The following is a 17,413-nucleotide window of genomic DNA, read 5'->3' on the forward strand; positions in this document are numbered from 1 at the left end:
CATTTCCAGAAGACCCCCAGAAAACCACTCTCTAATTTCCTAAGATCCCTGGAAACCCATCCAGCTACAAAATTGGCAGTTCACAGAGCTCCTTGATCAGCACTATTAAAAATAAAGGCTAGATGGCACCGCCTTCTGTACAGGAGCGTTGTTGCAGCCGTCAAAAAAAAAAGCAGGCTGCCATCCAGTGAATTAAGAGCCACAGTGACCCTGGAGGACAGGGTAGAACTGCCCCTGTGAGTTTTCCAAGCCTTTAGCTCTGCACGAGAGTAGAAAGCCCTGTCTTTCTCCAGCAGAGTGGCTGGTGGTTTCGAACTGCAGGCCTTGGGGATCACAGCCCAAAGCCTGACCACTCTGCCACCAGGGCTCCCTCTTGTGGCTATTGTGATTCGGGGGAGGGGGGGCAGGAGGGAGGGGGACGAATCGGACCCTAGTCTCTATTCTCAGATCAAGGGCAGGCTGTGCCCTGCTTTCCTCCCAGACCCGCTGGGGCCAACTAGCTTGCCAGGGGGTCCAAAAATAGATCATCCTTGGGTCCAAATGGCAATTTAAAAATACACCCACATAAAGATTTGGGGAGCTTTCAGAAAAGGGAACAGTAAATGCCAAGGCTGGTCTGCACTTGCTTTGCTCTGGATGGAGTTACCGCAGCCAGCGGAGCGGGAGGGCATAGGATGAACCCCCTTCCTTCCCAGTGCTGCATCTGGTCTTGCAGTCTCCGCCACGAAGACTTTGAAATCAGACCCGCTTCCTAGTTCCTAAGTTCCGTTGTCCACCAGATAGGCACCTGCCTCTCCTGCCTCTCGCTGGGCCTGGCAGATGGATGACATGCAGTGCATGTGCGCATTCCACAGACGTCTGCCCTCCTTCCTCGGCCGGGGGGCCGGGAAGGGACAGCCCGGCTCTGAGGTGCTCCGCGTCTCCTGTCCCCACAGGGTCATGCACGACGAAGTGAGCGAGACGGAGAACATCCGCAAGAACCTGGCCATCGAGCGCATGATCATCGAGGGCTGTGAGATCCTGCTCGACACCAGCCAGACCTTCGTGAGACAAGGTGCGGGCCCGGGTCGCTGGGCAGCTGCTGCTACCAAAACCTGCCTGGTGGGCGCGGAGTGTTCGGGGCTGCTGGCCGAACAAATAGCTAGCTACCTGTCCATATCTAGACATGCAGATAGGACTGGTCTCTGCACTGCCCCTCACTCCAGCTAGAAACATAATTCTACCCAGGTGGCCTCGGTTGGTACTGCTTGTCACGGTTAGCATCAGCATGCCCCATCGCGGGCAGGGAGCAGGGTGACCTCTGGCTGTTGCCCTGTGAATCGCAGGCGTTGGCAGTGCCTGCGAGGAAGCTGGAGCTGAGCTGCCCCTTGGTTCCTCTGGGTCTCTCCCTCTTCTTGCCACTCTGGTTCTCACGGGAAGGTCCCCCGGCCCCTTCCACCTCGGCTTACTGCAAGCCCAGTGTCTGAGAGAGACAGCTGTGTTTAGAGAGGTGGTGGAGGCCCTTTGGGACTGAAGGGGATTAAAGACCCACAAGTGGAACCTCAGAGCTGGGAGATGTGTAAAGGTCAGCTTGTCCACATTCCATGTTCTGTGGGAAACGCACTTTCTCGCTGAATGCCCCACAGAGGTGGCCTCCCGCCTCAGAATGGGAGACTTCCCGCCAAAGTCCCTTCTGTGTCTAACTTGTTGCTGTCCAGTGGGTCCAGGCTCTGGTGAGCCCCTTGTGTGACACCAGAATTGCCCCATGGGGTTTTCTGACCATAATCTTCACAGATGCAGATGTCACTGGGTGGACCCGAACGCCAGCTTCACTCTCATCTAGTCGGTCTGGCTCGCGGGCCCTATAGGACAGAGCAGAACTGCCCCTGTGGAAAGGCTCGTCTTTCTATTATGGAGCAGCTGGTGGCTTCAAACTGCTGACCTGGCCATTAGCAACCCAGTGTGTAACCACTACACCCCCAGGGCTGCTAGCCTAAACTGTTTGGGCCACCCAAGGCCCTTCCTCCAGACCCGGGACTCCCTGACTAGATGACAACCCTACCAGAACCCCCCACCCCCACGAGACTGTGTAGCTACCCCTGGCCTCTGCTGCCCTGACAAGGGTAATTGTCCTGGTTTTGTTCCAAGTCACTGTGTGGGGCCACTCTGCTCTTTTCTAAGGCCCTTCTTGATCCCTGCTGAGCCCGAGCCAGCCCTGCCTGTATGTCAGCTGCCTCTGAGCTGTACAGGGCGCTCTCTATGTCAGAGGCGTCCTGAGTTAGCCTGGATAGACTAGAGAAACAAATTTATAGACACACTCATATATGTATAAGAGAGAGGTTTATATTCAAAAGCAATTGAATAGTGAGAAAACATCCCAGCCCAGTCCAGATCATGTCCTAAGTTCCATATTAGCCCATATGTCCGATACCAATCTATAAAGTTCTCTTCAGACTCACAAAACACATGCAATGATGCCGAATGCAGGAAGATCACAGGCCAGTGGGTGGGAAGTCTTGTGGATCCAGTGGTGTTGTAAGCATCTCAGCGCTGGCAGGGTCTCCGCATGGCAGGGTCTCCAGCTCAGGGCACAAGCAGGGCACTAGAGTAACTCCATGTGTCTTCTCAGCTGGAATGTCTCCCAGGGATTCTGGAGAGAGAGAGAGAGAGAGAGAGAGAGAGAGAGAGAGAGAGAGAGAGAGAGAGAGACTCGTCTCCAAGAGAGAGAGAGAGAGACTCTCCCGTCTCCAAGGAGGCATGCAGGAGTTCCCAGAATCTTCAGGAGAAGGCCATGCCCACACAGAGGCCTCATTGGCTATGACCTGATTGACAGGCTAGACTCCACCCCTTCACTCTTAATCCTCTCAAATTGACAAACAATTCTATAACTACCACATGTCCCCTCGAGTCAGGAGTTGGCTCCATCATCTCCTCACCTCCCATGGGTCTGGCAGTGAGAAAGTAGGGCCCAACAAGCCCCCTTTTCCTCCTTGTTCCATCTGCACCCCAGCAGCACAAGAGAGCATGCATGTTGTCCTGACAACAGTCGTCTCATCTTCCCAGACACTCCGGTGGGGATACCCTGACAGGAAGCCATCAGATAACCAGCCCTGCAACAAGCACCAAGACTGCCCTTCAGGGGGTTCAGGGGACCTGAGGACCAGGTCCTGCCCCATCCTCCAGACTCAGCTGAGAGGGCCTCCTCGAGAGATGGTCCAGGCCAGTGGTGGACATCAGCAGGAGGGAGTGTGGTGGCCCAAAGCAGGACTGGGGAGTCAGGGAAAGCCTTCTAAAGAAGGTAGCACTTTAGCTGGGGTCTTGAAGCATAAGTAGGAGTTCACTCGGTAGATAAAGTGAGGAGAGAACTTTCCAGGTCTAGGAGTGGCATTAGGAGAGCCACAGGCCTAGAACTAGATAGAAAAGGATGAGAGAGGGGGCCAGAGAGGTGGGCCTGACAGCTGAATACCTTGAATGCCTGCATCCTGAGGCCCATGAGGAGCTATTGAAGCATCCCGAGTGGGAAACGGAGAGCTGTGGAGCGTGTCCTAGGGACAGGATTCTTAGGCAGGTATAGCAATCGGGTGTCCACACAGGCACCTACTCTGTCTGCTCAGCAATGGCTTCCCGGAGCTCTATGTTGAGAAGAAGTGTGGGGCGCTGCAAGAAAGAGTGCACTGATCGATTGGTAATGTCTGCCGTGGCTGCACGTGGCAGCCTTCTGGCTCTTCCCAAAGCCCTTCATTCTCACCATACGGGCCACCCCTACCCTGGAGGGCTCCCTTTTCTCATCACGGCCATGGGGCATCAAGGAGTCCTGCGCAGAGCATCTGATCATCCCGCCTGCCACCTGGTCCTGAGGGGGCACTAAGAGGAAGGGCTGAGGGCAGGCTGGTGACCAGGGAACAGGAGTGCCTTGTCCTATAGCCAGCCGTGTCTCAGCCCCACACATGACCTCAGGCCAGAGGCAGGGTTATCCTTGGAGGTGGGCTCGGCATGTCCCTCATCCGTCCCCCCCACAGGTTCCCTCATCCAGGTGCCCATGTCCGAGAAGGGCAAGATCACCAGAGGGCGCCTGGGGTCCCTGTCGCTGAAGAAGGAGGGCGAGCGACAGTGCTTCCTCTTCTCTAAGCACCTGATTATCTGCACCAGAGGCTCCGGGGGAAAACTTCACCTGACCAAGGTAAGGGACCAGCAGGAGGGGCCACCGGGGAGACGGCCGGGCGCGGGAGGGCCGCGTGCACAGCACACGCACACATGCCGAGTGACCTGGTTTACCTGACTGGACCCTGGAAGGATCGTGAGAAATGGGGGTGGGGTGGGGGGGCGTGAGCATTGACACTCCCAGAGGCTCCCCGAGAGCTGGGCGCCTTGGCCTGGACAAACCCCCTCAAAGGCTGCTGGTGGTGGTGGTGGCGGTGGTGGTGGTGGTGTGTGTGTGTGTCTGTGTGTGCCTGTGTTGGGGGTGGGCAAGCATAAAGGACAGGGCAGAGGATGATCTCTCGGGAGCCTCTCTCTCATTTCCAAGCTAAGGGCTCTCTCAGCTCCCTGTGCCAGCCCAGGAACACTGTCGGGGGACCAGCCATGCCATCCCTGGACACAGTGCGGGTGTCACACACAAAACCCACCCTCAGGACTCAGAGGAGGCCCCACCTGCTGTCCTGACCCTCCCACTTGCCTCCCGAACATGGAGGCCAGCAAGCCTCTGCTCCTGCTTCCTCAGACAGCCCTGGTGGTTAAGGGGTTAAGTGCTGAGACCCCCCAGCAGCAGCTCCACAGGGGGCAGACAGGCAGCCTGCTGTGAGCACTTCTACTTGTAATCCACTGGTGGGCAGAGGGTTTGTTTGCATTTCCTACTTTCTCAAGGATCCCACCTGACTTCCACACCGCAACCCAGCCATGCTGCTCCCTGGCAGCCTCCCTCATGCCCTGCATGGCCTTCAAGGCCCTCAACCATGAAGCCTGCGCCCCAGCAGAGTCTACTGCCCCCAAGACCTACCACACATCGGGGATCGGAGCACCGTGGAGCCTGCCCCACTGCTGTCATTGACACGCACGTGACCCTGGAGCTCTCTGCACCCACCTCAGCTTCCCATCTGTAAAATGGGGAGAAGGGGCCTCACGGGGCCATGGTGCAGTGGCAGCAAGCCAACCAACGGTGGGTATCCATTTACTCTTTAGATCACAAGGCGCTTCCGTGCACATGCGCACACACACACACACACACACCACCCAGCTCCGTGGCCAGCCCCGTGGAAGCTGCCTGCGGCAGATTTCAAATCCATACCAGCCTCGGCCTGGGAAAGGCCAGAAGGTGCCCTTCATTAAAGCCAGAGCAGCGGGAAACCCTTCTCCAGGGCCTGGATGCCTGGCCCGCCACCTCCTGCAGCGCAAGGAGATCAAGCAATGACTTGGGGAATACACTGCTTATGTGAACATGTCGACAAATTAGTTGGTTGGCTGCACAAGGGGAAATTAATTTACAAATATTGAATACTCCAGTTTCAACCAATTTATGTATCCAGGAAGTCTTCCATTATTCATTAGCTCTGGCGCATTCTGCTGAAGCCTCTCTGTCCGAGCGCTGGAGAGGCGGCCCCCTCTGAGAGACTTTAAGGGCCCTTCCCGCCCACGCAGCGTGAAAGCACTTGTTTCGCTGTTGGATAGTTTTGTCTGGAGGAGCCTGGGTGGTGCGGTGGTTAGGCATTGGGCTGCCAACCACAAGGTGAGCAGTTTGAAACCGCCAGCCGCTCTCTGGGAGAGAGAGGAGGCTCTCTGCTTCTGTAAAGAGTTGCCATCTGGGAAACTGACACGGCCACCTCCAGCCTGTCCTGGTGGCTCCCTGTGAGTCGCACTCTGCTCGATGGCGGTGACCTCAGTTTGGGTTTGGGACTTTGCTTGAGTTGCTGTGTTCGCTTTGGGGTTGTGCACGCCAGAGCTTATTGGTGAGGAGCATGGGGTCAGATGCCATTCCGAGTCTACTGCTGCCACTTACCGGTGGGGGCCGTTACATACCTTACCAAACCTCGCTTTCCTTATGAGCTTCCTAGGACATACAAGCCCGCTAAGGAATAAGGAAGGCGGCCCATGCAAAGTCCACAGCCCAGTGCCCAGTACACAATCTCTCACGGTTTCCATGGGTGAGAACGTCGGGAGTGAGGGTCCTTCATGGGGGGTCCTGGCTCCAGGTCTCATGGGTATTTGTGATCAAGATGGCAGCGTGGGTCACAGTCAGCCGAAGGTTTGCCTGGGCTGGAAGATCCTTTTCCAAGGTGACTCACTGCTCTGGCTGCTGGCTGGGGGCTCCGTTCTTTATTCCTACACCTCCCCTCACCACTGGAGAGTTGGCTTCTCCCACACAAAAATGACCCACAAGAGAGAGAGAGATCAAGCAGGGCAACCAGGGCTATGATTGGGCTGCTAAGTGCAAGATCAGGAATGCAAACCCACAAGGGGAGAAAGCTGAGCTCACCTACCCTCATGCAAGCAACAGTCTTGGAAACATGAAGGTGCAGTCCTGTCCTACAGGGGCACTGGGAGTCTGGGTCAACTCAGTGGCAGTGGGTTTGTGAATTATTATTATTTTCTCCAGAGTTTTGCATCATCATTTCCTCTTTGTTTTTTTGTTTTTTATTTAAAAGCAAAACAGTCAGTCTTGTGCACACTCAAGGGAAAGGGAATTAGTCTCCTCCGTTTGAGGGGAGGTGTAGCCACGAATCTGACACACCTGTTGTAGCCACGAATCTGACACACCTGTTGCAGTTATTCTTCTTTCTCATTACAATCTCGGTACTCTCTCAAGGGATCTCACACACGAGACTTGGAGGTGTTGTCCCAGAGAGTCCTAAGAAGTGGCCACTAGGAACCGATCTTGGACTGGGGCCATTAGGCCCCCGAGGTCCTTTCTGGGCCTTACTGCTAACGTGCTAGGTGACCTTGAGTAAATCGCTTCAACTCTCTCACTCCAACTTTTTTTTTTCTTTTAAAAATCATTTTATTGGGGGCTCATACAACTCATCACAGTCCGTCCGTCCATCCATTGTGTCTAGCACATTTGTACATTTGTTGCCTTCATCATTCTCAAAACATGTTCTTTCCACTTGAGTCCTTGGTATCAGCTCCTCATTTTCCCCTCCCTGTCTCTACCTCCCTCATGAACCCTTGATAATTTATAAGTTATTATTTTGTCATGTCTTACACTGTCCAACGTCTCCCTTCACCCACTTTTCTGTTGTCCGTCCCCCAGGGAGGGGCTTCTATGTAGATCCTTGTGATCAGTTCCCCCTCTCTCCCCCAGCTTCCCCTTCCCCTCCTGGTATCACACTCTCATGATTGGTCCTGAGGGGTTCATCTGTCCTGGTTTCCCTGACTCCAACTTTTCCTCTGCAAAATGTGATGTGTTCCTAACACGGGTCTGCTTCCCTATCTGTAATCAGAGAGGTTGATCCAGAACTGTGTATGTTAAGCTGCTGCAGGCTTGAAGCCTCAGAGATGGCTGCGGAGGCAGGAGGCCCGGCAGATGGATCCTGACCTCTCCGGCCTCAGGCCTCCTGCAGGAAAGGCCTCCCAGAGCCACTCTCATTCCTTCCACTTTCTCGGTCTTCTTAAGTGCAGGTGAAGTCCTTCAACCTGGGAAACTAAATCTCTGTCTCTCGCGCACAGACACCCGGCACATAGCAGACAGACACGGGTGCCCTCCGAGAGCTCTTGAAGAGGTTCTGGGGTCCCCTTACTGGCCCGTATGGCAGTGCCAGCACAGGAGACCCTACACTCCAGGTGGCCCCCTGCTCTTTTCCAGAATGGCGTCGTTTCCCTCATTGACTGCACTTTACTGGAGGAGCCAGAGAGCACCGAGGAGGAAGGTAAGGCTGGAAGTGTCCTGAGGGTGTTGGGGGTGAGGGGAGGCAGGGGCTGGGGAGGGTTCTTTAGAGGAAGAACTCCCAGGCCTTGGTCAGCCTCTGGGTTCCTTCCCAGTTGCTCAGGTTCCTTCCCAGTTGTTCAAGTCCCTGGGCCAGTTGGGGGGAACCCAGCACCCCAGAGAGCCCCTTGTTCCCACACTCCAGGACTCTGTAGTCATGTGGTAGACACTTAAGATACACCCAGTTCCATCTCGGTCCCCAAGAGAAACTGTGGGTGTGCTCAGGACACATGGGTCCCCCAACAGAGGATATGCAGGCTGGCATCCTGCAGGGGGTGGGGTTGGGACGGTCATGAGGGGAGGGAGGCAAGACCTCAGGGAGGAGGGAGCACAGGGTGTGGCCTCAGCACACCCAAGGGTATTGGGAGGAGAGGTGAGAGAAGGCTGAGCGTGACTCTTGGAAGGCCTCAGGGTGCGAAGTCTTTCTCCAGATGCTAGAGCGGGAGGTCACTACTGCCTTTTGATCGGGACCCCTGTCTCCCTCATTCGCTGCCCCCATTCAGAGAGTGTCCCTGGCCTGTCCTGAGTCGTGTCAGGCCAGAACTCGTGTCTGAGCTGTTCCCCAGGACAGGGTGCGTCACCCCAGCACCCCCTTTCAGCGTGGCAGGATGTAGGGGTTGTGGCGGGTGGGGCTGGCTCACGCACACATCCAACGACCTTCTTCCCACCACAAACACCTACTGCTAATTGCAGCTGCTAATTGCAGCTCCCTCCACTAAGGGCCACACCAGAACCCCACCCCCACCCCAGGGCTTTCCCCTGGGTTACTCTTGGCCAGAGTGGGCCCCTGGGAAAGCTTAGAGTCCCGTGGGAAAAGCTCTTTTACCTCCTGGGCCCTGAGGTAGAGCTGTGGGCCTGGGGCTGTGAGGGAGATGGCTCCCCATGTCAGAGCAGCCCTGACTGAAGCACCCACAGATGCAGCCGACACCTCACCCCTCCAGGAGACAGTGCAGAAGGCACTCTCTGTGCGCAGCAAAGCATCCTAAAGGGAAGACGGGTGGGGGGGGGGGTCTCAGAACCAAGCCCCCTCCTGGCTGTACTGGGCTTCTGAAGCCCAGAGAGAAGGCACTGCCTCCAGGCCTTGCAGCCAGCAGCAGACCAGAGGGAACCAGAGAGGGATGGCCTGCATTCCTAGGGCTGGGCGTCTCCAGCTGGGCCCCTGGCAGACCCTCCTCACCCTCCATCGTGTTCTGTATGTCTCCAGTCAGGGCAGGGGCATTGAAAGGAATTCCCAAACTTGGGTTTGAGTCTTTCCATAGACGGCCTCCAAGAGTTCAAGGGACTTTCCAGGTGAACAGCAGTTGTGAACACACCTACAGTCGCCTGCACTTCGGGAAGCTCCAGCGTGAGTGAAAGTGGCCAGGCAGTCAGAGTTTAAGACCTCGGCATTCTTACCCTGGCCTCAGGAATGAGAGAGGTGGAGTGCTGTGTGTGTGTGTGTGTGTGTGTGTGTGTGTGTGTGTGTGTGTCAGGGGGGGCAGAGCGTGTCTCTCAGAACCTCAGCTCCCTGAAGTGAGAGCAGAAGGCTAATTCATTCAGTGCCCCCTGTGTGGTCAAAGCTCCTCTGTGTGCCAGGTCTCAGTTTTTCTGTCTTTGAAATGGGCATTCTTCCCTCTAGAAGAAAAGCAAACTGTCCTGAGAAGGGCCAGTGGCCTGGCCGCTCTCTCCATGCAGGGGGACAGGGCATCCTTCCAACGGTCCCCAATTCAAAAGAGCCCCTCCCCACACATCTTGCTAATTGCGTCTTTTGCCACTGGAAGCCAAGGGATCCGGCCAAGATGTAGAGCACTTGGACTTCAAGATCGGGGTTGAGCCAAAGGACGCCCCGCCCTTCACGGTCATCCTCGTGGCCTCGTCCCGCCAGGAGAAGGCGGCGTGGACCAGCGACATCAGCCAGGTGAGCAGCGCCGCCATTGTGCGAGCAAGCAGTTCCTTCCAGCCAGCCCGACCCTGCTCAGCTGCCCTGCCCTCTGCAGAGTCCCCGGGGCCAACCTCACAGTGTGATCTGGGACCTGGGAAGGGGATTATTTTTTTTTATTCAGATTCTTGGGCTTCCCAGGCCCAACCTCCCATAAAACCCAAACGCCAACCCGAAGTGTAAATCTTTACAGGGGCCGACAGCCTCCCCTTTCTCCAGCAGAGCAGCTGCAGCGGCGGGGGTGGGGGGGGCAATGCTCATCCCACAGCGCCACCAGGGCCCCCAGACTCCCTGGTCCAAACCTCCGGTTTGAAGCCCGATATGCTCGTGTTCATCTGCCGCCGGCCATGGGTTGTGCACAGGAGGCTTGAGAGCCTCTAGACAGGATGGCCAAGGTTGTCGAGGGAGGGGACGCCGGGGCCCCACGCTCTCCAGTGAGTCGGGGCGAGTTCCTGAGGCCGAGCCCAGCACACTGCACAGAAGGAAGATGGAGCCTCTGCCTTTGCTGCTGTAAAAAGTGTCTTGGTGGCATCGTGGGTTACGTGTGGAGCTGCTTAACCGCCAGCCTCTCAGAAGGAGGAAGATGAAACTGTCTAGTCCCACAAAGACGCGCAGTCCTGGAAATACTGCGGCCAGGGGCTCTGTGTAGCGAGCCACTCAATGGCAGGGCGGCGGGGGGGTGGGGGGGGAGGGGGTGTGCCATGAGCAGAGAGACGAGAGGGGAGGCGTTAGGATTGGTGTCCTTACTGGGAGCTTTAGCAGGACATGCAGCCCTCTCCAGGTCGGTGGGCACAGCCAGAGGCCCAGGAGACCTGCGGTTCAAGGATGGGCAGAGAGGTGATTCCAGAAAGAGGCTGTGGGTAGTACCAGGGCTTGGATGCCAGGTCAAGCCTTTCTCCAAGCATGGCATGGGCCTCTATGAAGTCCCCAGAAGAGGGACAGTGGCCTATTTCCCCAGACCCTCTGCTGCTGCCACGAAGCTCTGGCCACCTCCTGCCCTAGCTCCCTCATCCCAGAACTGCGATAGATAGGGCCAGCGCCAGAGACTGAGTGCGGAGAGTTGGAGAGCTGGGCCTGGGAGATACAGACAGAGGCCCATCGTTCTGCAGGCTGCTTTCAGGAACCTGCTTTGAGGAACTGGCTTTGAGCAGGAAGTAGGGCCTAAGGGCACCCACCACCCCTGGCCTCACCTCTCAGCTGCCGCTTGCCACTGAGTTTGGCTCCACAAACACCCTTAACATCAAAAGATCCCTCCATGTGTCCCACGGAGAACGCCTACCCCTCCATTCCCACCCATAAGGAGCCTGCTCACGGCACCACGTGCAGGCACGGGGCAGGGGGTGACAAGCGAGGGAAGCCATGTACACACACACACACAGCCAGGAGAAACTCGTGTGGTAAGTTCCTTTGAAGGGTGAATGTACAAGTAGCTGGGCCCTCCTGCAGCAGCTGGAGCAGCCCACACATGGGTTTTGATGTGTGGCATCAGAAGGGGCATCAGAATCCCAGTGGGCAGAGGACCGAGAGTGGCAGGGCAGCAGGTGCCTGTGGGAGTGGTGGAGGGGGGTAGCCCGCTGGGCTGCCTCCCAGAGGAGAGGTGCGACCCCACCCTCACACTGGACCTCCAAGACCAGCAACAGAGTGGCCCGTGGTGGACACAGCCATGTCCCAAATACCCCCAGGAGGCAGGAGGCAAGCAACCTTATGCCCAGTTTGCAGGTGGGGAAAGGAAATCTAGGGCCCAAGAAGGTCAAGTAGGGCCCCCACCGCCACTACCACCCAGCCAGAACTTGACTTCCTGCCCAAGCTCTGGTTGGCCCCGCACCACACACTTGACTGGGCTTGAGGGCGCGCGTCGGCGGGCTGGGGTTCCCTGGGCAGGCCTCCTGCAGCAGAGAGCCGAGCCCTGACGCCAACGGCTCTGTCTCTTTGCAGTGTGTCGACAACATCCGGTGTAACGGGCTTATGATGAACGCCTTTGAGGAGAACTCCAAGGTCACCGTGCCACAGATGATCAAGTGAGTCCCGGTGCAGGCACACACCGACAGCCCGGCACGGGGTTGGCCAACAGCAGGCTCAGCGCGAGGCTGCTTCATCTCCGGGGGCTTGTTTCTTTGCCTCGAGTTGCTACTGCTGGGTGCACGATGACTCTGGCTGAGTTTTACTTTTGTTTGTGTGAGCGCCTGCATCGGCTGCTGAAAACCTAGTCTTTTGTTTTTGTTTTAATATTTGTTTTCCTTGTGGGAACTATAAACTGAATTCAAAGAACCCTCCAAACTCACAGAATAGGTAAAAAATGCAGGCTCCGGGGTCACTGCACTTGGTTGGGAGATTCAAGCCAACCCAAAGGTGAAGGATGAGGCACCCTGCTGAGCACAGCCCACCCACCTCCACCCCTTGCTGAGACCACTGTAAGCCAGCCTCTTTCCCTGTTCCCCCACAGGCATGAATATCCTCTAGGAACCTGTCCCCCTCACCTCTCCCTCCTCCTGCCCCAACCCTGGACACCCACTGGCCCAGCCTCCATCAGAGCCAGATGCCCACCTGTCCCCCCAGCCTCTCTGCTGCTTTAAGTGCATGCTAGGGGGAGTCGCAGACCCCGCCGCACTATCTAGCACCAGAGCATCTGCATCACCCCCAAAAGAACCCCCGTATCTGTGAGCACTCAGTCACTACCCCCCACACCCGTCTTCTAACACCACCCATCAACATTCCGTCTCAATTGGCTCTCCCATTCTGAGCATTGCAATAGGCCGTACGCATCAATGACATCAAACTCTGTGTGTCCTTTGAGACTGGCCTCTGCCACCCTGCTTCCAAGATTCACCGTGTCATGGTATGTGTCAGGACACCATGCTTTTTCATCACCAAGTAATATTCCACCATCCAGAGCATTGATATGTCCATTCATCCGATGGCGGATGCTTTCCGCTTCGGGGCTGTTGGGAATAGTGCTGCTCTGGGCATTCGTGTGAACAGATGTCCCTGGTGGCTTGTGAGCTCCACAGTACCTTTGAAAAGAAGCCCCGTGGTATCTTTTATCCAAGAGCTCTCTTGGCACAGTGGTTAAGCACTGGGCTGCTGACCGAAAGGCCCATGGTTCAAATCCACCAGCCTCCTGCCAGGAGAACAGATCAGCAAGCTGCTTCCTGTAAGGCGCTCAGCCTGGCAGTTCTACTCTGTCTGAGAGTCACTGTGAGTTGGAATCCATTTCCTGGTACACAACCCTCTCCCCAGTATTCCTAGGGGTTTGTAGTGTTAGGGTTTTCAGGACAATGCTGGGAAGAAGTCGCAGCCCTTTTGCCAAGGCCCTCCTAAGATTTCCTGGCTCCCTTGGGAAGATCACTAGGCCTTCAGCAAACCCTCTTGGCTGTTGGCCATCGGGGAGTCTGTGGGGCCTCAGACAACATCAGACCCCCGCCCCCCTTGCTTCCTCCCTAGGTCGGACGCCTCCCTATACTGCGATGATGTTGACATTCGCTTCAGCAAAACCATGAACTCCTGCAAAGTGCTGCAGATCCGCTACGCCAGCGTGGAGCGGCTGCTGGAGAGGCTGACGGACCTGCGCTTCCTGAGCATCGACTTCCTCAACACCTTCCTGCACTCCTACCGCGTCTTCACCACGGCCGTGGTGGTCCTGGACAAACTCATCACCATCTACAAGAAACCCATCAGTGCCATCCCTGCCAGGTGGGCCGGCCTCCCCCCACTGGAGCTCCCAGGTGGCCGCCTCGTCCCATAGCCACAGAGCTGACAGGCCCGGGAGCTGTCAGCATCAGGGGGTGGTCTGGGGAAGGGGGCCCTGGAGAAGAAGCTGGGCATACTCTGGGGTGATGTGGACCCCATACACATGCTAAGGAACCAAGCCAGCTCTCTGCAGAGGGGCTAGGGCAGGCTGATATACCCGGTGTTCACTAGTTCACTTGCTAGTTCTCTCTCTCTCTCTCCATTCCCCACCACCGCTGCCCCACCTTGCCCCTGGGCTTGGGGGAGCACACTTTGTTCTGTCTTCCCCTGGGCCCCCTCACGGAGGCCCAGGACCTCACCTCTGCAGAGCACTCTGTTTCCCCACTGTCTCAGGCTGTTATAACACAAATCGTCCAAGAGGGTGGTATTAACGAACAGACATTTCTTTTCTCAAGTCTGGCTCCCCTGTGGGAGAAGATCCCAGTCTCCCAGTGTCCCCCTGTTCCTTGGAGTGTCTTCACAGAGCATCCTCCCCAGCCCAGCCTGGGCTCCCTTGTCTCTGTGTCTCTGTTGCCGCTTAGGCCTCAGAAGTAATTAGGTGTGGGACCCACCCTGCACTAGCATGGCTTCACTCCTACAATAAAGACTGACTATCTTACTTCCAAACAGGATGGCAGCCCCAGGAGTCTGTCACATATTTAGGGAGCACGAGGGACACCACTCGATCCTTAATCACCACCTTTCCCATTCAAGAAAGTGAGAGCCTTCCCCTTGCTCTGCTTCCCTCCACCCTGCCAAGGAAGGGGGTAGCCCTTGAGAGTCGTACAACAAAGGGAGGCCTGTCCTCCTGGCCTCATTCCCTATCCTACCATCACTGCTCACCCCACTGCCAGAGAGCCAGCTGGGACCCAAAAGGGCAGAGAGATGTGCCCTAGGGTGCCAGGCAAGTTTATGGCAGGGAGGGGCCCTGAACTCAGGACCTGATGTCACTGAGCACACACTGGAGCCCCCTCATCCTCCACGCTTCCCTGCTCCACCCAGCATTCAGCTGTCCACCCCCAGCCCTGGCCCACTGCAGCCCCAGCGGGGTCACTGTGAAGCAACTGTCCCTATGATGTAAGACCCCTGGGGGGAGGTGCAGCGCTGGTCAGTGCCGAACCTAGATAAGGCTGAGACACCGCAGGGCCCAGCCTCAGATCTTCCCACTGCAACCACTGGGCACCCTGAATCTTGACTCCACAAAGAACGCTCTTCCCTCCCCCACCCCACCCCCACCCCGTCACCCATCTTGCCCTCTGATGCCCTGGGGGGTGGGGCATATCAAACCAAGCCCCTGCCTGCAGCGAGTTTGAGGTGCACCAGGAAGTGCCTTTCCCGCCTCATGTAACAGAGGGAGGCAGGGAGGCCCCCCAGCTGTGAGCCAGTCCTTGGGTGGACCCCTTGGACTGCATCCCTTGCCTGTAACTGCCAGGACACCCAACTCACTTGCCGTTGCCCTTGAGCCTCTGTGAGTCCTGCCGCCCCGGGGGTGCCAGAGCAGAACAGGGTCCCCACGGGTTCTCGGGGGCTGCTTTTGGCTGAAGTAGACCTTGCTTCCCAAGCACCTCTGCATGGACTCAAAGCCATGAGTGTTAACCGTTTGCCCCCCCACAGACGGCACCCAACCCTCAGAGCCCAAGAGCCTCCCTCTGAATGCTCCTTCCTGGCAGGCTGGGGCCACCATCTCAGCCCTAGGCCTGACTGCGGCACAGCTCTTGGGGCAAGCAGATGGCCCAGAGGGACACCTGGGACTGGGCATGAGGTGCTCTGACCACCCCTCCCCTGCCCACACCATCTCCCACCTTCCCAGAATGCCCTCCTCAGACCCCACTGGTGCTCCCTGCCCAACCACCTCAGGCCTGGCCTGGCCTTTCTGCCCTGTGCTTCTGGAAGCCTCCACGGCCCCAATCCCCAAGCCTGGAGAGGGCAAGATGGGCTTGCCGCTGACAGGCAGACAAGGGTATTCAAAGGTGGCCCAGCAGAGCCTCCCTCTCCCTGCAGGCAGTGAGGGACCAGCCATTGGAAGAGACAGGTGCAGCATCCAGCTTTCAGCCTGTCCCCTGGGCCAGTGCCCTTCGCCTCTCTGAGCCCTGGTGGCCTATCTGAGAACAGGACAAAACACACTCCTTGTCCTCCATTTGATTCCAGCTCCTAGCAACAGACCCTGTAGGCAGAATGGAACAACCGACAGAGTCTCCAAGACTCTCATCTTTGGTAAGGTGACCAGATGTATCGCTTTGGGCGGGACTGTCCCAATTTTAAACAAATTTTCCCGCATCCTGCAGCGTTTTTAAAAAGTCCCAATTTTTGGAAAGAATGCACAAGCTAGGGTATACGGTTTTCAGCTGCCATCTGGCTATTTCGCCAGGATATGAGTTTTATCAATGGTGTCCTGCTGGTGTCCCGCTTTACCAATGTGAAAATCTTGTCCTCTTATTTTGGGGGGCACAGCCTGCTCCATCCTTCTCCTGCCGAGGGCTTCCAGGCTTGGAGGCAGCCACTGAGTGCTTAACCGCTGCACCCCACAGGCAGTGGAGTAAATACCTCCCATGTGGACCATCGGGCAGCCCTGGTGGCGCAGTGGTCACGCATTGGGCTGCTAATCACGAGGTCTAAAGTCCTAAACCGCCAGCCTCTCCAAGGGAGAAAGGCCGCTTTCTACTCTGGTGAACAGTGACCATCTCAGAAACTCACAGGGGCAGCTCTGCCCTGTCCCGTGGGCTCGCTCAGCTTGATGGCAGTAGGTGTGGTTTCCTGGGGCCTTCGTGAGGAGGGAAAGCAGGAAGGCCTGTCCCAGGAGAGCAAAGCATCGGCTGTTGCCTTAGCAACCGAGCTCGTGTCTTCTGCCGTCTCCAGCCTGGCCCGAGACTGTGGCCCTGGTGTGACGAGGGCCAGCAGGAGCGTGCCAGGATTGGTGGAAGACCCCATTCTCAGCCCACCTTCCCCACTGTACACCTCAGTGGACCGGACACTCGGCTAAGAGTGGACATGTGGGCATACACAAGTCACCTCCCACCTCGGAGCCTCAGTTTCCTCATCCGTAAACCACCCCTGGGGAGGTCGGTGAGGATGAGGTCAGGCCCCAGTGTGAGATGATGGCAAGCCATGGCAGATGGTGGCCTGATGCTGCTGCTGACTGGCTGGGAGGCAGAGGAGGGGGCACAAGATATGCCACGAGAGTCCATGTTTTCCCCCCTACACACACACCCCAAAATCAGGATGCTGTGTTCCAGGACACTGAATCAATGAGCCCTCTGGCCTGCTCAGAGAGTCAACACAGACATCAGGAGTGGTGACCAGGAGGCCACCACGGGTGCAGTCCGAGCCCCTCCAGAGGTGGGTCACCCCATCCTGGGTGTCAGCAGGTCCCCGCTGACCACTCACGTCATCCCCTGCCCTCCAGGTCTCTAGAACTGTTGTTTGCCAGTGGCCAGAACAACAAGCTACTATACGGTGAACCCCCCAAGTCCCCACGTGCCACCCGCAAGTTCTCCTCACCGCCACCCCTGTCCATCACCAAGACGTCATCCCCGAGCCGCCGGCGGAAGCTCTCCCTGAACATCCCCATCATCACCGGCGGCAAGGCCCTGGACCTGGCCGCGCTCAGCTGCAACTCCAACGGCTACACCGGCATGTACTCGGCCATGTCGCCCTTTAGCAAGGCCACCCTGGACACCAGCAAGCTCTACGTGTCCAGCAGCTTCGCCAACAAGATTACGGACGAGGGCGATACGCCCACCGAGAAGGCCGAGGACCCCTCCGCTCTCAGCAAGCAGAGTGAGTGTCTGTGTGGCTGCCAGGCCGCCAGATTCCTTGCAGCGCCCGTGGGGCAAGGTCCGAGGGCTCTGGGCTCCCAGCCACATCACAGACGCAGT

General features: G+C 57.1%; 1 protein-coding gene across 1 annotated transcript in view; it reads left to right on the plus strand.

Moving 5' to 3' along the window:
- RASGRF1 (Ras protein specific guanine nucleotide releasing factor 1) overlaps positions 1 to 17,413 on the plus strand; it is a 101,748-nt gene that overhangs the window by 57,836 nt on the left and 26,499 nt on the right. The window contains exons 9-15 of the mRNA XM_075535770.1: positions 936 to 1,054; positions 3,999 to 4,159; positions 7,775 to 7,838; positions 9,655 to 9,791; positions 11,748 to 11,830; positions 13,254 to 13,502; positions 16,942 to 17,315. Coding sequence (XP_075391885.1) covers positions 936 to 1,054; positions 3,999 to 4,159; positions 7,775 to 7,838; positions 9,655 to 9,791; positions 11,748 to 11,830; positions 13,254 to 13,502; positions 16,942 to 17,315 — 1,187 coding nt within the window. The remainder of the gene's footprint in view (positions 1 to 935; positions 1,055 to 3,998; positions 4,160 to 7,774; positions 7,839 to 9,654; positions 9,792 to 11,747; positions 11,831 to 13,253; positions 13,503 to 16,941; positions 17,316 to 17,413) is intronic.

Source organism: Tenrec ecaudatus, chromosome 17 (assembly GCF_050624435.1).
Source record: "Tenrec ecaudatus isolate mTenEca1 chromosome 17, mTenEca1.hap1, whole genome shotgun sequence".
Lineage (NCBI taxonomy): Eukaryota > Metazoa > Chordata > Mammalia > Afrosoricida > Tenrecidae > Tenrec > Tenrec ecaudatus.